This window comes from Colias philodice, chromosome 15 (genome assembly GCF_061535455.1).
Source record: "Colias philodice isolate Cphi_HAF_F1 chromosome 15, ilColPhil1 Martin Lab GWU primary, whole genome shotgun sequence".
Classification (NCBI taxonomy): Eukaryota; Metazoa; Arthropoda; class Insecta; order Lepidoptera; family Pieridae; genus Colias; species Colias philodice.
This window is the reverse complement of record NC_143100.1, coordinates 5,301,793-5,324,277: the sequence shown is the minus strand read 5'-3', so window position 1 is coordinate 5,324,277 and position 22,485 is coordinate 5,301,793. Positions and strand designations below refer to the sequence as shown.

At 34.1% G+C, this 22,485-nt stretch overlaps 1 protein-coding gene across 2 annotated transcripts; it reads left to right on the top strand.

Annotated features, from left to right (window-relative positions):
* The first annotated feature begins 406 nt into the window (after positions 1-406).
* Positions 407-21,768, top strand: pns (DENN domain containing pinstripe). Of its 2 annotated transcripts, XM_089704000.1 has the most exons (23): positions 407-737; positions 1,034-1,143; positions 1,253-1,423; positions 6,697-6,932; positions 7,270-7,414; positions 7,885-8,029; positions 8,197-8,331; positions 8,531-8,718; positions 9,170-9,275; positions 9,844-9,993; positions 10,521-10,702; positions 10,870-11,081; positions 12,469-12,666; positions 14,748-14,904; positions 15,245-15,512; positions 16,103-16,298; positions 16,516-16,766; positions 17,008-17,150; positions 17,302-17,420; positions 18,209-18,390; positions 19,038-19,220; positions 19,327-19,537; positions 20,598-21,768. In XM_089704000.1, exons 1-23 carry the CDS (start codon positions 632-634, stop codon positions 20,773-20,775), a joined length of 3,972 nt encoding a protein of 1,323 aa, XP_089560126.1. In that variant the 5' UTR covers positions 407-631; the 3' UTR covers positions 20,776-21,768. The 2 variants fall into 2 exon arrangements, with proteins under 2 accessions (XP_089560126.1, XP_089560127.1); XM_089704001.1 differs by lacking the exon at positions 12,469-12,666.
* The last annotated feature ends 717 nt before the right edge of the window (positions 21,769-22,485 follow it).

The window sequence follows — 22,485 nt, the reverse complement described above, 5'->3', positions numbered from 1 at the left end:
ATGTGCGACAGTCTGTCTGACAGCAGCTTGCAAGTCTGTTGCGAGATAAACGAAACTAGACAGCGAGAACTGCGAGATCTGTCGCGAGTCGATGCAGTCATGTTTGTGGTCATGTTTACATACGCTTTCGCAACTACTCGCAAGAAGCGCTTGACAAACTGTCGCGACAGCACTTGCTACATGGTTTAGGCCGCGTTTCTGTCTGCAAGAGAACTTCCGCAAGAAATGTCCGACAGCCTGTCTGACACACGACAGCAGCTTGCAAGTCTACTTGCAGGTGAAAACACGGCTCAATTAGTTTATTGTTGGTTTATTGTTATTTTGTATCTGTGGTTAGAACATTGACATTAGATGACAACAGCTGACATGATGACATCCTTGATGACATCCAATATATACATTTCACTCGGAACATGCGTATGAATTAGGTAGTTCATAATCCAATTTTTAATATAATAACAATGTTATAATGAGTTCAAATAACACTTCTTGCTAATGGGTTTTATAGAAATTGCGTGTTCATTAAGATGTAGTGTAAAATGTTTAAAACGACACAATAAAAATGATAGAAAATTTGTGTGAAACTGCAACTACAAGAGAAAGTATCTCAAATAGTAAATAACGGGTCGATATGAATATGTCTGTCACGGATTTATCTGTGGGATGTCGTTTCGCCGACTATTTTGCAATATGTGGATTAGATTTTGACTCTGGCCTAGAAACAGATCGACTGTCAGGTAAATATTACATTTATTTAAGAGCACTTTACATATGTACGTTATAATAAAAACAATTGTGTTAGCGTAGGTATGATGCCTTGAATATAACACGCTCGTCGCTAAATTTACTTCTTTGTTAGTTTTAGTAGAAAAACAATAAATGAAAATAGATATAATATATGCACAATTAATTATTAATTTATTAATAAAACGAATTCTGAAGTATTTAACAAAAAGAAAACAAAAAATTATTTTTGAACCAGCTGTTTCTGTAACCAGATATTTCTATGAATTTTTATATAAATCTTTTTCAGGTGACAATCTACATATTTCTCCCCTAGACCGTTCCTACAAGGGAAAGGTTCTTGCTCATTATCCTGATAATATTCACAACAATGCCTTTGATGAACATGCAGTATGTATGGTAAGATATATTGTGTTTTTTTTGTAATTAAATAATTATATTTTGTGTGTAATGAGTGGTTATAAATGAATTGAATACAGTTTTATAGAAAGTTTTTTAATTCCAACAGCTCTGTTTGCCAGCTGGTCTACAATTTAGGACACAAAAACACTCCCTAGAACCAAAATTTCATAGCTTTGTTGTAACAAGAGAAAATGCATCAAGATACTATGGATTCAGTCTCATTTTCTATGAAGAAGTTAGAAATAGAAACATATGCAGTGCTATGCATACATTGCAGGTAACCATTTACAATATTGTATTATGTGTTCCGTTTGACGTCCGTAGTCCATTATGAGAGAGTACATCGCCTTTTCCCCGTGAAGTCGCTAGATGGTGCTAGTTTTAAGCCCGTCACGTGGTAGCGCCGCCAGCGCCGCGAGTGGTGGGAGACAAAACTCACCACAGTCCCAGCAAGCCACCAGAAATATTCTCATTGTTGCGTCGTTTTTCAAACCGTACGCAAGTCGTTAGATTATATGTAATTTTAAAATACTGTATTTTAAATTACATATATATATATATAATTTAAATAATAATTTTATACGAACTTTCGAGATTGAAGTAGAAAGTTCAGTTTTTTCTTTTTAAATAGTTTTTATTTAAGTCCGTTACGTTTCATAGTGAAATGAATATTCAAGTGTTACCTGCGTTATCGTTTTTTCAAACGAATAACGAAAATCGGATTTATTTGAAGTATAAATCTGTAACCACGAGCGTGGCATCGCGACCATAAGTCTATAGCGCAGGCCAAGGGTCTACCGAATCGTGTCGAGCGTCTTAACAGCGCGTTTTCTACGTGTTCCGAGCTGAGTTCTTCTTGTTCGGGGTCCAGCGACGACGAGGAGCCGCCGCAGCGTGTATGGCGCCGCCAGCGCGCGTTCAGCCGCTCGTGTGCAGGTTTGAGATTTTGTCTCAACACGGTGAGTCATGTTATTAATACATTATACGTGATTTACGATGATTTCAATACAAATCGTTCAACGTTAATGGTTATTACTGGATGTTACGCGTTAGATAACCTATTTTCACAAATATCGGTTGTAAGATAGTATATTAATTGCTGAAAGCAGATTCGAAACGTGTTTCGATCTTTTGATTGTATTCCTCCTTGAATCGTATTCGCTACGCGCACATTCTAAATGTATTTGAATTGTCCCTTACTTTTCCGAATTGAGGGTAAATATCAAAAACGAATTCTTAATCTCGTTAGATTAGAAAATTCATCCGATACGAGTCGAATCAAGTAGAATGTAGTTGCCTATATCTTGTAAGCACAATAGAAATAGGTAAACTATTACGAATTCTTACAAATATATTAATAATTTTTGCCTGACGCATTAAATTAGTCCGCGACTCTGTGCCTAATTACTGCTAAATTTAAATGCGACTTCTATTCTCTATACAAATAAACTTAAGAATTAATAGAGATGCTTTGAAGGGGCTTATTGATAAGTTTAAAGTCATATAAAATTCCTCCCGCTGTGGAAAGAATTTTTAACTTTTTAACATGATTAGTAGCATATGCAGATAGGCGGATTTGATAAGTTGGTTTAAAACTCGTCACAATCAGTTTTTACCAGTACATTCAATAACCGTTAAGATCGACTTTTTAAGTCGTTTCAAATCATTTCATGAATACAAAAGTTAGAATCAGGAGAAACACCAAAAGAATAAAAAAGGGGGGGGGGGAGATTTTCAACAAATAAAAGCTCAAATTAATCTCGTCACCCTCTAATACCTTGTAATTCGAAAACCAGCCATAGTTTTCACTTAAGAGGTAATAATACTTATTTATTCTTTAACTCTGACATCATACTTTATGTCTTTGAAGATTCAAGTCACTATTGAAAATCAGGGGTTCGTCAAACGAACACCATGACTATGGTTAATCACCCCTTTTCATAATTAAGAAAAGCAAGTTCTGCAAATACAGAGTAATTTTCAATTTCACACCCACTGTTAACTGTGACATGACATACTCAACATAAAATCATAAATTTTTGTATTTGCGAGGCTATCGACTACCCGTACGTATCGACGCCTCCTATATCCTTGCATCACTATTGTATACCATATCGATATTATAATTATAAATACATCATAAACGAAGGTCAATTACTTAAGATAACGTATCAACTATCAGCCCTTCGGGCTAGCGTCAGCTCAAAGAATGTTTGCAACAGTCATAAACTGGACTGCTGAAGAACCAAGGGACTGTGGCCTTTACTTGGTGATCTACATGGGCAATGATTTGCGTTCACCAGAACAGCATATACACCACATTGAAACGAAATGAAATGAAATGATTTATTTTGCAAGAAATGTGAAAAATTTACATATGTTATATTGTTTCATTATTCCGCACAAATCGTCAATTGATTGACTTGCAGAGACTTTGGAATTGCAATTCAACTCAATTCAATTCGAAATAAAGTTCGTCTCTAACCTACTTTGGAATATCAATCCGATAGAATCTATTCTGACACCCGAGCGTTGCTAAGATTTTCTACGAATGGTTTGGAGCATGGAAGCAAATTTGAAATTGGCGATGGAAATTAAATTGAAAGTGTCAGTGCCTAAAAACAGGCTTAATAGCAGGCAGTTGGTCCCTCAAGCAGGCATACCACCTCTTAGGGTTTCTCAACTTTGCAACCTTCATCACCCTCCGGGGAAGGATGCACTGCCGCATGCTATAGCGCCAAGGGAACGCCTCTCGGGGCTTATTACCTTTGCAACCTTCATCACCCTCCGGGGAAGGATGCACTGGCGCACGCTGCAGCGCTACAGAAACGCCTCACAGGCTTATTACTTTTGCAACCTCTATCACCCTCCGGGTAAGGATGCACTGGAGCACGCTGCAGCGCTACACGAACGCCCCACGGGCTTATTATTATTTTTGCAACCTCCATCACCCTCCGGGGATGGATGCAGTGGTGCAGCACGCTGCAGCGGTACAGGAACGCCTCTCAGGCCTTTTATTTTGAAACCTTCATCACCCTCCGGGGATGGAAGCACTTACGCACGCTGCAGCAATAGGAACGCCTATCAAGGTTTGTCATCGTTGCAAATTTTATTACCCTCCGGGGAAGGATGTACTGACACACGCCACAGCGCTACAGGAACGCCTCTTAGGGCTAATAAACTTTTAAACCTTTGTCTCCCTCCGGGGAAGAATGAACTGCCGCTCTTGTTAAAGATCTAGTTCAAAAACATCTTTTAAAAGCAAGTAAGTGAAAAAACAAGTATAATATCTACCAGCCGTACCCAATTCACAGGATAGTCTTGGCAGTGAATGAAAGGACCTTGGACCCAGTGTCATTGAAATGTTTGCAGTAATAGCTTTCCTAATCTTGACTGTCGAGGTAGTAAGAAAAAATTTCATTCAAAGGCAGAACGAAATCTCTTTGACAAGAGTTATTAGTTTGAACGTTTGAACACTTCACAACCTTCTAGGGCTGTACAGCTAGGAAGCCGAATTCTCGCGCAATTGCACCAACTCCTACTACAACGTGCTCGAACAGTCGACACAAACATTTCCATTCAGAGGGAAATTGTACAAATAAATTTTAATCACAGCTCAAACAGCTTACGTTATTTCAAGTAAGACAGTCTTAACAACCGGCTCTATTGCCTCGAGTTCATTATAATAGGACCCAAGTGGAAGAAACTCTCTTTGCACCCAGACCTGAAGAGGCGTGCTACTATCAGGATAAGTCCTCTCAATCGTTCACTGACAAACACGCACAGGTTCAGCTCCAAAGCAGATACAGAACCTACAGCTGAAAGTCTGGCTCATTTTGAATAGGTCAACCTGTTGTACACCTTGATGGACAGCTTAAAAAAATAAACATACATAATTACATAGACTGCTGGTGACCACTGACCAGGCTATAAAAGGATGCTAAATACTTAGCTAAATTATGTATAACTGACGGTTTAGTACACTATTCTTATACATAAAATCAGTCGGTTTGTCTTAAAATAAAATTATATTAAAATTTCATCTGATCATTTAAGCAAACATTACCTTAGGGTATTTCCTTAGCTAGAACAAATCTTTCAAAATTACAAATCCGGAAGGCAAGGAAGGTTATTCAAAAACTCTTATCGAGATATTTTTAAAATAAATCAGCATAATAAAAATAATTATTTAACTATGTGATTTATAAAATTAATAAAGAATTGTTTGCATTTATTAACGCGCAGCTACTATACTGTTATTAGCTTTTGGACGTGTTCTCTATTTATTCTTGTTTACATTGCAATTCAAAACAATGGGTCGAGAGTGAAGACGCGTTTACCTCGCATTCCGCAAGTTAGCTAAATTATTGTCACATATTATGTAAATATGATTCCAGTTTCAAGCGCATTTTCCAACCCATAAGAGGTTCTCTGACTAATCTGTTTATTACTACACAGCATCCGGTGAGACCAGCTACAGCGGCTATCATAGGTGGCAGGGTAAAGTGAGCTCTTTTAGAGTCGAGTTTGAAATCTGGGTAATGTTACATAGTTATAGTAGCATCATCAATCTATTTGGAGAAATATCTAGTTATATCTAGCTATGTTTATAAACATTATTATTTACGTACGAATTTTTAAAGAATATAATAAATTCGATCACAAGGTGGGATTCGAACCCCCGTCTTTCCGCCACAGGGTGGAATTATTATTATATTATTGTCGTAGTGTATCTAATACTAATCAAAATAGAAGTCATTAGTAATCACAATCGAGATTTTTCAGCCTACTCAGGTTTAAGTGCATATTATACTGATTAAAATGTTGACAAGATATACTTGTAGTATATTTATGAATGTATTTTATGCATGGTATTGAGACAAATTTTCAATAATTATCAAAGTCATGATTTTATACATTATATACTTTGTTTATAGGATGTATATAAGCTTTTTGGGGCATTACTCTATCACATTGTTGCATCTTATTTATCAAGCCACCAGGAGATATCAAACAACTCTCTCATAATGGACTACGGACGTCAAACGGAACACATAATATATAAATTTTACCTTAAAATAAAATTTGTATTATGTTTCCTAAGACGTCCGTAGTCCAGATAAGGTCTTCCTGGTGTTATTTTTGCACCATTCATTCCATATCATTTATGAGACGAACAATGAGAATATTTCTGGTGGCTTGCTGGGACTGTGGTGAGTTTTGTCTCCCACCACTCGCGGCGCTGGCGGCGCTACCACGTGACGGGCTTAAAACTAGCACCATCTAGCGACTTCACGGGGAAAAGGCGATGTACTCTCTCATAATGGACTACGGACGTCTTAGGAAACATAATACAAATTTTATTTTAAGGTAAAATTTATATATTTTTTTTAAATCATAAATCAATATGTATGAAGGCTAATTATAAAATTGATGAATCTGACACTGGTTTATTTTTATATTATTAAATGTATTCAAAATGTATAAATCAATGAAGTGTTGTATTTTAATATTAAAATATTTATAATAATGTTCACAAATACATTACAGGCCATGTACATCACTGAACTGTCTAGTGGACAAACTCCACCAGGCCACAGGAAGAACTCGGGCAAAGAAAGTTCAAGATCACTTCCTAGATCATTCAAACTTGCACCACATACAGGATCTGCTCTCACATACTATGATATAGCCAAAGATAAACTCTATGTAGCCAAAAGTATAGCCCTCATATGCCAATATCCTTTTGTAAGGGTAGCACAATTATTTTTAGAGAATTTATTTAGGTGAGTCTATGTTTTCTGTAATAATACACTATAATATTCAATCACGGAAGAAAGAGATAAATTACACAACAACCCACAATTATAAAGAATATAATATAATAATGAAACTATAAAATTGTCTTTAAAAATGAATTATTTTGTAATGTTTATGTACATACAATGAAAGGTGTTTTCCAGTTAAACTTCATTTATATTCATTGCTATAATACATCTGCATTATAATTGTTAATTGATCCTTAATCTGTCTTTTTATATTCTCTCTGAGAAATTAAAAAGAAATACTTAAATTTGACTAGATTTTCTGTAGTGTATTCATCACTATTGAACGCACTTACAGATCCTTACCTCGTCAACCGGGTCCTGGGCTAAGTCCTGAATCATATGTGTATAACTTGTTATATGAAGTGCCAGTACCTCTGCCAGGGCAAGCGTTGCGGCTATATGTTCCTCCATCGGAACCACATCTCGATCCCATACCTGTTGTAAGTGCACATAGTTTCTAGCAATTTTAGTATTGTTTTAAACTAAACATATATAGCTTATTACTTTATTGAATTGTACCATATAATAGTAAATCTTTGTTGTCTATTTTTATATTAATTAAATAACATTTTCTTATTGTGGATGATGAATAAGCAATTAGGGTAAAAAAAAACTAATCTTACCTCATGAACACAATTATTAATTTATTACTTCATTTTGTTATATTTAAGCATAAATTAGAATTATGTGCCAAATTAATACTTCTACTATATATAAAAATAAGTCTGGTTTTCCTTCCTGACACTATAACTCCAGAACGCACGAACCGATTTCCACGGTTTTGCATTCGTTGGAAAGGTCTCGGCTCCGTGAGGTTTATAGCAAAGAAAAGGTGTCTCTGGTGGCGAAACGGAGTTCGCCCGGTTTGCTAGTTATACATAAATAATATTTGTTTTACTAATATTTTCAGGTGATACGAATGCCAAATCCACCAGAAGAGTTACCACTACTTGATTACCCATTGCGTGCAATGTTCAATACTTTGGGTGTAGAATGCATTGTGCAATTGTTTACTTGCGTGCTTTTAGAGCATCAAGTTTTGCTTAGGTCAAATGGTAATTAAACTTTAACAATATGTGCATTATATGTGTATGTTGCAGCCAAGTGGTTAAACTGTGCTGTTTAATAAAGAGCCTACTTATTAAACCAGTTGCTTTTTCATATTATACATATTTTGATATTATCTCAATACAATTATTATATAATGTATGATGTGTTCCAGATTACAATAAGCTTATGCTAGTAGCAGAATGTATAGTGTCGTTATTGTTGCCATTCTCGTGGGCTCATGTGTATGTGCCAATATTGCCAGCTCCTTTATATCATTTTCTTGATGCGCCGGTGCCTTTTGTGATGGGTTGGTATATTTTTTATAGTATTATAAAGAAACTTGTTTCAATATGAAAAAATTGATACAAAATATTTTAACTAAATCAATTATTATTTTGACTTAAATTGTAGATAGAGTACATTGCACAAAGAAGTTTACTGCACCCTTTTACACAATGCAAAGAGGAAAAAAAATTAACAAATTGAATTTTATATCATTATTATAGGTTTACACTCGGATGGTTCGTCCGTCGTAGGTTCCGGTGGACCAAGGAACATAGCTCTCGGTTCAGAAGCAGCACTATGTTTAGTCGATATTGATAAACCTGACATTCAGCTTCCTGAAGAACTTCCAATACTACCACATAGAACACCGTTTATTGAAGAACTGAATCATGTCTTAGATAAACATCAGGTAGAGCATTAATTTTCATATATACTAATACTAGCTTTCCGCCCGCGGCTTCGCCCGCTTTGTCTAAAACATAATAAATTATATACTAAAACATTCCTCTTGAGTCACTCTATCTATTAAAAAAACCGCATCACAATCCGTTGCGTAGTTTTAAAGATTTAAGCATACATAGGGACAGAGAAAGCTACTTTGTTTTATACTATGTAGTGATTATAAAGCTGAAGAGTTTGTTTGTTTATTTGAACGCGCTAATCTCGCTAATAAAATTATGTCGGTGTTAGATAGCCTATTTATCAAGAAAGGCTATATAACATCACGCTAAATACACCAGGATCGGAGCCACGCGGGTGAAACCGCGGTGCGCAGCTAGTGTACAGATAAAGATAAATGTATTTTAAATACATAAAAAAAATATACAGTGGAATCTATTTAAAAAAATCTGTTTCATTAGGTGGAGAGGCCAGAAACGGAACCAACAAAACTTGGAGTTCCCTTGAATGGAACTTCTTATAAACACATGAATGATGGCATGAGCAGCAGTTGTACTCTGCCTTCAGGTATGATATACTTAAGTATATGTAATGAAGTTAGTAAAGATGATAAATTTTTGAATGTAGAAATAATGCAAACAATGATATTTTTTTAATGGCAAATTTCCGATATTATAAAGAACTTCAATTATCCAATTTTAATGGAAAAAAATTGAAAAATCCCGTAAGACAAATCTTGTTCAAATATATTTTAATGAAGACCTTGAGTGAAAGACTATTTTTAATTTGTTACCAAAATGCTAAGTTTATTAATTATTACCTGTGTTTTTATATTATGCATTGTATATATAACCTTAAGACTATTCTTTTAAGAAAAACAGCTCATTAATTGTAATTATTTTTGAAGTGAAAACTTCTTTAGCGGCGTTGAGCACTTTTTCTGTAATGGGTATAAAATCTTAAACTCGCGTCAGGACACGTGACCTGATCGAAAAAGCGTAAGACGGATGGATATCAAACATGCTCAATGTTAATAATAAAGTTTTCACTTCTGCCGGCACTCCCGGAGTGCAACCCGTCTTTTTTTATTTTTAAATAAGCCGTTTAACAATTAACAAAATAATCTCATTTCTAGGTGGTCTTCGTCGCAAGCACTCATTCCACGACGTTCTAGAATGGGATGAGAGTCGTCCGTTGAACGCGTCCCCGCCGGGCTCGCCGACGCGACGACACCCGCGACGAATGGATGCGCTGCAGCGAATAGTTGATATTGTTAAACGGACTGGTGAGTTTTTTAACTTAGTTAAACTGGAAATTATTTGTAAGTACATAGTTGTGTTTATGATTAAACATATTTTATTTATTTCTTTCTTCTTTCTTAAAGTTTTCGAAAGAAAAAGTGAAGTCTCGTGTAGCCTAGTGGGGTAAGGGGCAGATGCATTATTCATACATCTGTTTCACTGATTGATTTTCTTTAGGGACAACTACTGTACCAAGAAGGCGGTTTCGAAAGAACATATTTAATAAATATTGCAAAAATGTGTTACTATTCCAATGTTTCTTATTATGTCAGAAAAAGTATAAAAAAGTATAATTGTATGAAGTGTAGTTGTGTAGAAATAACACAAAGTATGAATGTTTTGAAAAAATGGTTGGGATGTCCAAAGCAGTAATTTTTCTTCATTTTTGTAGTGTTTTTTTTTTTTCATTTCTATAGATCGATAAATATTTAAAATACGGTATTATTTCTTATTTCGGCCATAATTTCTTTACCTCGATAGATATTTCCGCTAAAAATTGATTATTTTTCAGGAGTAAATATAGATGACGTGGATGCGGAAACAGTGATGCCAACTACAAAGAAAAAGATACTAAACGACGAAGAGCAGTACAATGAAGACATACGTTTCAATATAGCGATACGGGAAACATTCCTCAATAGATTTGTGCACATGTTCCTTATGTATGAAAATTTTGTGATCATGCCAGACCAGGTAAAACATAAGTTTTTATATTATGTACTTAAAAGCTATGTAACTACAAACACGTGCTTCGTTAGTGTAACTTAAATGAAATAATTAGGTTCAAAAGTTGACTTTGCATGATTAAATATTTTTTCACATTACTGGGAAATTATTAAATCTGTAATAATAAATTGCAGGATCGGGACTCGTGGCTATCGTCTCGAGAATCAATGGTGAATTTTGACAAAGCATCATTTCTGTCAGACCAACCGCAACGTCACCGGCCATTCCTATCGCGTTTTTTAGAAACGCAAATGTTCGCAACTCTTATAGACAACAAAATAATGGCCAATTGGGGAGAATATGACGTCAACCTCCAAGTATTCGAACATAGGATCAAAATTGTAAGGTAAGCTGAACTCAAATTTCATACTATACTTATGCATTTTTGAGTTTGAGTGTCGATGGAGATGGTGGTACTAATATGGCAATAATAATCCGCCTCGCGTTGCAGCAAAATGCGATAGCTTCAAGAATGCTAAAGCACTCTAATTTTGCAACGCGCAAAGATTAAGCTTAATACATACTTAACTGCACTTCAAAGAATGGAAATTGAGAGTGTATAAGACAAGAGCAAGCATTTTTATTGACTAACTTGTTTGATAGTTCATTTAACCTGTTATTGTGTTATCACTTAAATTAGTGTTTTAACGAGTTTGATATGTGCGCTGGGCGGATTTTAAAGTGTTGCATCCTTATCATATATAAGCTGGATTATACGTAATGGTGTGGGCTAACTTATATAAACAAATCATAAGATGAATCGAAACAAGAAAGGGGTATTAGTCAGTTCAATAAAGAAACGAATCTTCAATGGCGGCCAATGCTGACTTTGACAGATGGTAGGATCAGCAAAAAAGAAAATAAAAATAACGTAAATTGATAATTATTTTATTAATTATTTCAAATTGTTTGTTGGCAAACTTTTTTGTTATTGTATTTGTGTATTTATATGAATTATCATATTTACGTATACAGAATGTAATAAAATCCCCATAATACTTGTAATATGCCCATAAAACTGAACAACTTTTCCCAAAGAACATATTTTGTCAAATTCCAATAAAACATTATTTACTTTCGCAAATGCATAATTGTCATTGTAAATTTATGATAAAAACTATTATAGGGAAAATCAAATACATTTTAGTGATTTTATTTTTCCAATTTTTTTTTGCATACCGTACGGCCGTGTGTGAGCGAGAGGGAATGATAAGCGCCGCCATTGAAGATTCGTTTCTTTAAAGAACTGAATAATACAAATAGTGTCATACTATTTTAAAATACCCCTCGGTGAAAATAGCTTGCAACAACTGCTCGTTTTTACTTTAATTTGAACTATTATGTTGCCTGGCAGAGATCACTGCTTAGTGATAAGGCCGCCAATTGTAATACGTCCTTCTCGTACCATATTTCTTCTTTTTATTGTTTTTTTTTCTTTGAAGTGAAAACTTCTTCAGCGGCGTTGGGTATAAAATCTTAAACTCGCGTCAGGACACGTGACCTGATCGAAAAAGCGTAAGACGGATGGATATCAAACATGCTCAACGTTAATAATCAAGTTTTCACTTCTGCCGGCACTCCCGGAGTGCAACCCGTCTTTTTTTTTTGTTATACAATGGTTGTATTACAATAAAGTATATTAAATAAATAAATATGATTGCAAACGTATTTGGCACGTACGGGTTGAAATGAGGACGCTAGAGCTTAGTACGGGGGCGCGCGGTATGTTGCAGACGTCGGCTGGGCGAGGGGGGGCTGGCGACGCGCGGGTACAGCGTGTGGGCGGGCGCGGCCCACAGCGCGTGGGGCCCCGCCGAGCTGGAGGTGGGCGCGCCCGGCGAGCGGCTCCCGCACCGCGCCGCGTACTACCGCGCTTTCCCGGCGAGACTAGACGCCTCCGCGCTCGCGCCGCCGCCCGCGTCCGACCGCAGGTGCGATCCGCACTAGTCCCGCGCCGGAGACCGACTGACCGCTTGCTATGCTGCGCACCGAACATATACCCCCCAAAGAATGTTCTAGAATCTAGAAGATACATTGCCGCGAACCGGTGACGCATGGAATTTGTTGCGAGTTTTGTACGGTTGCTTTTTCATTTTGTTATCTGTCAAGTGAGTAGTGCATAATAAAATTGTATATGATGATGCTAAGTGTTATAAAGGATACGAAGCGCTGAGGCTTGCATCATTATGTCCGTTGTTTCGTGCATTTGTCCCGTTATTACTAGGTTGCATGTGTACATGTATTGCGTAAAATATGATTATAGGTGTCAATGAAATTTGTACTAAGATATGGATTGGATTGTTGTCAGTAGTCTTATTTGAAAAGGAGCTTGCTTTGTGCGTAAGCATGTGTATTGTGACGTTTTAAAATTTTGATTAGTATTGGATGCTATAATTAATATAGACTTCCGTGCAGCTAATAAGTAGTACATTTGTACATACTATCATATTATACTTTGTCTAATATATCTATGTCTATTAATCATCATCAATCTTGGTGATAGCACAATTGGTGCTTCCTTTTATTTCTAAGTTTTTAGTGAATACTGTGATTTTTTTTATATTAAATGTCTAAGACATTAGTATTCGAATTATTTAAGAATCTCATTTTATACTTATGGTATTATTTGAATTTCAAGTATTATAAAACAATATATTTACTTTTAACATTCTAATAAACATGTTATTTAAGAAGAGATTTATTTAATTATTTTTTACAGATTTTAATGTTCGCTAGCTAAAATAGATACAGGTTTAATCTATTTAATGTTTATTACTAGTAGCACAATTTTATACTTTAATATTTCCAAGCAAAATCTTCACAAGATGATGTCATATTCTAAAAATGCTTTAATAAATTTTTAGTAATACATTATATTACATGTTTGTATTATAGTTATAGAAGATTTATTGTTAGTGATTCTGTGTGTTGTGATACTGCATGCTTATATTGTAATTGTTATTATACACGTGCCTAGCATGTGCATGTAAATGTTTATAATGCTCATTCCAAATGCAAGAAACATGTACCTTTTGTCAAACATCATAATAATATAACTAGTGTTATATAAGTATATATAGAACATCACAATGAACTTATATAATTATTTCTCGTAGATAAAATATGAGTAAAAAGTAATGATACAAACAAGATTTTGTCACTTATTATGTGATCTGTTTTCTGTAGAACAATCATTCTATACAATTATAGACTTAATAGAAAAGAATGCCGTATCAATTGTACTAAATATGAATAATCCCTTGTTTGCATCATACACTGTAAAGTATTTGATTCAAATATATTATTTTAAATGGTTATCAAAAAATACGTCGCATGCTTCATCATTTGTTTGTCATTTGTTGTGATGTTTTTACATTCATTGTATCACAAATTTCTCTACAAGTTATTACCTTCTACAAACTATATCAAAGATATGTTATAGATATTATTTTAAACAAATAGAAACAACAGGTTGTTTTGTATAGACTATAATATTATGTCATAATAATTTATATTGCAATATATGAAGATTTTACTATTTAATAAAGTTATTTTATGTAAATGGTAGTTTTAACGTACTGTACAATATTTGATATACAAAATCCATGTAAAACATTTCCTACCCAAAACGTAGATTATCTTAGATTTGTTCATTTTAATTTTGATAAAAAGATAAGTATATTACAATCAACAATTTTCTTTCTTATATTTATTTGTCGAAGTCTTTTTACTCTAATATGAAACATTATTATTGAATTAAACTGTTTGAAAATTTAATTTAAATTATATAAAGGGTAATTAGTCGTGTTCAATAGACATTCATGAACTTTTAAAACGATCTACAACTTTATATATCAACAATATTTACGTAACAACCAAAATCCAGCACGACACAAGATTGTGTAGTTAGATTTGCATAGTAAGTTGTCAATTTATCACGCTTCTGCTTCATACGCTTTCACACTTTACTATTTATTAAGAATTAAATATATAGAAGTACTAAAATTTTCAGAACTAACAGTTTAAAGCGTATAAAGAACGCAAAATGGCAAGTGAAAGATTGCCCCCCGGAATTATTGCTTGGTGATATTGGAAGACGATTGTCTACCGAAGTGACGCCAGCGGCGATTGCTCAGAATAATAGGACGTTTGTTGAAAAGCTACTAAAGGTATCCCTTCTTACAGTTTTGGTTTATAAAAAAAATTATAAAAAGATTTTACGAATAATCACTTCAATAATTAATGTAAAAAGTGTAAACTCATTTGCGATAAGTACATAAATAATTGCTTTTTATGAAAATACTAGCTGCGCTCCGCGGTTTCACCCGCGTGGCTCCGTTTTTGTTGGTCTTATCGTGATGATATATAGCCTTCCTCGATAAATGGGCAATCCAACACCGAAAGAATTTTTCAAATCGGACCAGTAGTTCTTGAGATTAGTGCGTTCAAACAAACAAACAAACTCTTCAGCTTTATAATATTAGTATAGATATTCACTTTTCCCCACAGGAATGTAAAAGTAAAACAAAAAGGATGTTACTAGAAAAAATGGGCACAGAGGAAAGTGATCTTGGCTTAGGTGTCGAAGTATCTATAACAGGAGTAGAGGAAAGTACTATGATAGCCTCGCTATGTGATCTTCTAGAGAGACTCTGGTCTCATGGCTTACAACACAAAATGGGAAAATCTGCCCTTTGGATGCACCTTATGAACTATCAAGAATTGGAACAATGCAGTAATTCCTCTAAACCCATTGACCCTAATTACCTTACTCCAGGTAATTTTTTATCTGATTTCTTTATTTAGAACTAGCGGTCCGCCCCGGCTTCGCCCGTGGTACATATTTCGCAATAAAAGGTAGCCTATGTTCTTTCTCAGGGTCTAAAGATTATCTGTGCCAAAAAAATATTCATCAAAATCGGTCCAGTAGTTTATGCGTGAAAACCATACATACATACATACATACAAACCTTTCCTCTTTATAATATTAGTATAGATGTGGTGATTTTTATTAATGCCAAAAACAGTAGTATTCAGATTATTTTTCTATATCATTGGTCACATAAATTGCATTTCATTAATAAGCTGTTCCGGATGAATTAATATATTATGTACTTGTATTGTCACTTCTAACATGCAGCTTTGGCTTGGTGTGTATTGCGCAAGAGACTGGATTGTAAGTATGATACATATCACTAATATACGACCAAATATTTATTGATACCAAAAACTAATAATTTCAACTCAATCATTTTCTCAAAGTCATCTGAGAAGTTAAAATTACTTAGTTTACGTCATAGAGAAGAAAATAAAAAAAAAATAACAAAGGGATCAGCTTCTTTCATGATATTTCTATAAATATTTCAGACTTATCATCAGTCGGTGCAGAAGTTGAAGCCCAACAGAGCACAAGTAATTCGACGCGTTCCCGGGATAGTTCAAGAGGTGGATCCCGGGACAGTTCCCGGGATCGTCTTAGTAATTCTGGAACGCTAGAACGGAAATCGTCACAACCTACAAATCCTTTGCGACCATTGCCAGAAAATCTTACTTTTGATATGAGGTGAATTCGATAACTTACAGTTAAAATGCTATGTTATGGTTTAAGGAAATATTATGTGTGGCTTATTAAAAAACTGATTTAACATAATATGTAGTAAAATTAATAAAAATAAAACTAAAAATATTTTGATCTGGACTTCGCATTTCGCAACGCATCATGCGTTACGATATCTTAATTTTTAAAGTCCACTGAAATTCAATTTCATATTCATTTTCAGGAATGTGCAAGCCATGACTGACATAAAAACAGAAATAGGTTACGCCCGCGCTTGGGTCAGATTATCCCTTGAAAAGAAGTTACTGTCGAAACATCTGCGTGAATTGCTTTCCGATACAACTTTACTTCGATCTCAATATAAAAGGACGGCGTTTTTGCGATGTGAAGAAGAACGGGAACAGTTCCTGTATCATCTTTTGACGTTGAATGCTGTTGACTATTTTTGTTTCACTAATACCTATCCTACTACCAGTAAGTATTCTAATCTAAGAATTAATACTACTTTACTACTACTAACACAGCCAATGTCATAGAAAGTTTCAAAAAGATTTTTTACGTGTTTCAGGCGTAATCTTTTCTTATTGACCTAGTTTAACCTTAACTTTAGTTTTCTTAAAAATTTCAATTATTTTTACCTAAGCTACGTTATAAAACGATATTATACCTTTTGCTTTTCGACTCGAACTACAATGTATAGTATTGAAATTTTCAGAGTTACCATACCGAGTTTTAATAGTACCATCGCGTAAAGCTAGTCAGACTACAGCAAATTGCTGGCTCTCTATATCAGGCGCTAACGGAGAATCCACACCGAAAATACCAATTCCTCGTAATACAATGGAATTCGTGTTTCATGTAAGTAATATTTTTAAATTTGTTCTCAATGTCTAATCTAAATATGTATTTGGTTTTTCTAAAATAAATAGGTTTCTTACAAAATTTATCTAGAAAATGTTTACTTAAAAATATCAAGTAATTGACCAACTTGTGCTTTTAATTTTTATAGCATAAAAACTTGGGTGTTTTGTCAACCCTACAAATTGGACATGATAATTCCGGCTTATCACCACGATGGCTGCTGGATCACATTTATGTGAGGAATGAAGTTACTGGCCATACTTATTTGTAAGTATTCATTAATTTTTTAATAATAATTCCATATACATCATTGTTTAATGAATCTGTATTAATGGTTCTATTCATGAAAATAATCATTGATATTTAAAACTATAATATTTGTTTTATTTGATAAGAAGATGAAGACGTAGATATATTGCCTAATGCAATACTGGCTTACCGTGATTATTAGACAGCTGAATAGAAAAACCGTATAGCTTTTCTATTCTGCCATAACTCCTATTTACCCAAAAGAAAATAACACATGACGCGATCTAGTACTCTTATGTATTGCCTTATGCGGCACTGGATTTAACAAGACTTACGGCTTTTCTATTCAGCTGTAAATCCAATTTACGCAAAAAAAAAATTAAGCGATCTATGTCCCGCAAATATTATAACGCATTTCATTAAAGAAACGAATCTTAAATGGCGGCGCTTATTTTTTCATAATTATGTATTTGCGATAGTAAATAATGTTTTATTGAAATTTGTTAAAATATGTTCTTTGGGAAAATTTGTTCACTTTTATGGGCTCATTAGAAGTATTATGGGGATTTTGTTGCATTATGTATACGTAAATATGATAATTCATATAAATACACAAATACCATAACAAAAAAGTTTGTCAACAAACAATTTGAAATAATTAATAAAATAATTATCCATTTACGTTATTTTTATTTTCTTTTTTGCTGACCCTACCATATGTCAGTGTCAGCTTTGGCCGCCATTGAAGATTCGTTTCTTTAATGAACTGCGTAATATAAATAAATGGTTGGTTGCCATGGTAACAGGTTCCCATGCAACCGCTGGTTCGGCACGGGAGTGGACGACGGCTCCACAGAGCGCGTGCTGGTCGCGGCGCGGGCCCGCTGCGGGAGACAGTCGCGCCAGGAGCACGCGCAGATCGCGGCTAATAACGCTCTGTCGCCCACTACTACGCATCTATCTACGTCCACTATACAGCATATGATTGGTGAGATTAATGAATTGAATTCAAATTCTAATTCAAATTATATTTATTTCCAAGAATGTAGTTACAAATTTTAGATGTTTTGATTACAATATTATGTGGCTAATACATTCTACCCTTTGATTGGGTGTGCAAATATTAAAAAAGAAAGTTGATTAACCATGGTGATTAACCATGAAAGATGTGTTTAAGTTTTTATAGCTGAAAAATGGTTTATAAATAATAAGCAAGGGCCTAGAGGAAGATGCAGGTCCGCATCCCGCCTAACGAGCTTTTTCTGTTCTGTAAACATTTATATTTATAAATATTTATTTTTCATCAAATTCTTTAAAAAATTTTTTATCTCATTTACATTTTCGTGTTATATTTTGTGTAAGTATTAGCGATCAACCCGGCTTTGCCCTTCCCAAATAACGTCCTCTATCTATCTCCAATTACCAAATTATCCATTCATTAGTAGTTATTATTATAACCTACAAGCATATAAAACTGATTAAGATTTTTTGAAATCGGTGCAGTGGTTCATGAGATAACAATCAACAATCGAAACAAGCTTTATATTATTAGTAAAGATTGTAATTTTAAAAGATGTTATCAACATAATACATACATATTACAATAATCAATATAATATCTATTTTTTCATATAGGTGACTGTGTTAACGCGATAGTGAAATGGCATTATCAGTCTAAGCGGGATAAAGACGCAAACTCACTCAGCGTGCTTCTATGTGGTGAAAATGGCTTGGTCAAATGTTTAGAACAAGCGTTTCTTTGTGGATTCAAATCGGCGAGACTGTTTGGCAAGAATCTCTTTATTTGGGACTATTTTTGTAAGTTGACACAATTATACCCTAATTTATTTAGCGCGTGCAAATCCTGACATTCAATAATGAACTTTATGTCGTCTGTTATTAATGTAAAAATCTATTTTTACAGCTAGAGTAAAAGACGAGTTCAAAATGAGTTTATGTGATGAAGGAAATATGCAATCGAATAAAAGCTGTGGCGTAGCGTATAACTGCAGACAGGACCAGGAACACAGAGCTATTTGGAGATGTTACTGTCATCTCATGGATGAGATAAATAGTGTGGGTCGCACTTTGGGTAAAGATGGCAAGTTCCAGCTATTTGTCTGCCTTAGTTTACGGTGAGTTTATTAAAATAACTTTTGACAAAATATACGAAATAATGTAATTATCTATACTAATATTATAAAGAGGAAAAGTTTGTAAGTATGTATGTATGTATGTATGTATGTATGGTTTTCACGCAAAAACTACTGGACCGATTTCAAAAATTCTTTCACCATTAGAAAGCTGCATCTTTACTGAGCAACATAGGCTATATTGCATTTTCAAAAAAATTAGAGATCCTTACCAAAAATGCAATAATGTAACCCAAGGTGTAAAAAAATCCTCAATAAAACTTCTGTCATCGCGTGCGCTGCGGAATCTATTGAAGATAGAACAAAAAAATGTTCTACGGTATTATAGAATGGATCAATATCTACAAGAAAGTCCGCGATACCATATGTCCATCTTCAGTAGTTATGTTACTACAACAACTTTTTTACGTTTTCAAAGTAAAATGAAGTGCCGACAGTAATCAAACCATGTAATCCATACACATATATTAATCCTTATCCCATTAAATAATGTTTTATTATAGACTGTTTCAATACCAGCAAAATACTTTTTAAATGAAAAGAATTGGATATTCCATTCAAAAGATATAACGAATTTTTAAAAGTGTCAATCTACAGAAAATAGTAGGTATACTGTTCGAGCAGGCCGTAGTGCGGGGGTCATGGAGGAATTCTACCAATATGCGTCTTGACGGAAGACAGTGGGGTTTTGGTCGGTAGGAATCCGACATAACCCACGGCCCCTCCCCCGGAGGCCGTGGGTATCTATGAAAGATTTCCCCACTAAAACAAAAAAAAAAAAAGGCCGTAGTGCGGGACGGGGTAAAGGTGATTTTCATGTGATTAAAAATTAAACCTATAGTCCGACCTATAGTAGACTTTTCACTGTAACGATATCGCTATCTATGCGGGTGAAACCGCAGGGCATTGCTAGTTTGATATAATAATAGAGACTAGTCCTTCGAATCCGAATGAAAACTAAATACAAGATAAATTTATTTTTATGAACAAGATAAATAGATAATGTTTTGATGGATTTTTGTGATTTATTATTAATTTTCAGTGAGCACTGGCTTCATAGAATGCTAGTTCCGATGTCGATGACCCGAGTCACCGCCGAGATGTATGAAGAACAAAGCTTTCTGCGCAAACGGGGCTTGCTCACATTCCTCAGGCAAATACTAGAACCGCTCGACGAGTTCGATATCGTTCTGGAGAACTCCTTAACTCAAGGCATTTAAAACACAAGGGGAATTTAAAAATGACAATTAAAGTTTATACACGTATGGTTCAATGAAATTTTGACAAAACTCGAAAGTTGATCTAATGTAATAGTTATTAAAGTTGCATTTCCACTGCCCGTATTAGCTCTCGCTCATACTTTTAATATGAATTATTATTAGAGTGTTATTCAGAATTGCTAGAAATCGTTTATATACGGATAAAATTGAATAAAGTAAAGTCGTGTCGGGCTCTCAAATATTCCTAACATGACATTATTTATATTTTTCGTACTCCAAGATTAGATTATATTTGTGAATGTCGTAGTTTCGTTGGTTGGAAAGTAATATAGTTCTTAAGTTGGTGTCATTCTGTTTGACATCCATTTGAACTAATATGATCTAAACTAAATACTCGAAATCAAAAGATATTCTTTTATTGAATACTCATAGTAGATGTAGTTTCATTTACTACGATTAAACTCTAAAGTTATGAATTGCTTATAGTAGAGCCATTTTAATAGGCAACATTTGACAGTTCAACAAAATTCAAGAACGTAACCTAGTAACGACGACATAGAATAACATGATATTTCGTTTTGTTAGAACTGCACATTTGCTTGACTTTTTTCAATTACAACTACATATTTATAATAACAATGACCGATACAAGTAATTTTAAGATTTCATTTTACTGATAAACCATTTTAAACATAATAAACAATTTCTAAATTGAAGAACTGACGTCACTACAATTTTGTGTCAATAAACCTTTTTTCTTTTTAAATACCAGAGACGTTACTCTAAAAATCGAAATATGACATCTAGAATCGAATGCATTGATTACTTGTGAATAAAAATTATCATAAATTAATAAATTCGATTGACAAATGTTTCAAATCCGTATCGATTAATTCACTTTAATCGATGTTTTTAAGCAGGTTACCTCTCTTCGAAGATAAAATTGATAGACGTCAAATGTTGCCTATTAAATTGGCTCGACAATAGTGACGTTATTTTTCAGGGTAATTTGTTTTTGAATATTTTATTGTTGTTTTTTGTTACTTGCCATGTATCCAAAGATTTTTGCATTATATATATATTTTTTTGTTATTGATTGAAGTGCGCGTTAGTGTTTAGAATTAGTGAACCTCTATGTGACTAGGTTTTATTAGAGTTCGGAGTAGAATTAGTCATCATTAATTTATCAATAGTGTTCGTTAAGTTTTATTTTTATATAAGTTTTAGGCAATTTTAAGAGGCCCTGCCAAATAATAATATACTTACATAATATTATATTATTAAGGAACTGATTATACCATACTTTTGGTGAAATTATCAATACTCAACATGCACTTACACTCGCACAGAATTTTATCATCAATGTTATGAACATAACTTTAACAACGTAAGTTGCTTTTTACTAACTTTTAATTTTGCCAATTAATCGTCATTATTTCTATTCGTCCATACAAAATCTTTCTCTTTTCCCATGACTGGAATTTAAATATAATTAAAGTCCATTGCATAAGTGTATGCATAAAGTATAGTAACATACAATAAGGACATAAAATTGTATGTCGGTAGTATAGCGGGTGTGCTTTGAAATTTATTTCTTCTTAAAGTTATTAATGTACGCTAATGAAATATGGTACTATTATACCGAGACAGTACACTAGCTTTATAATTATAATTCTCATATCAACTGAGTGTATCAACTAATAAGCTTTG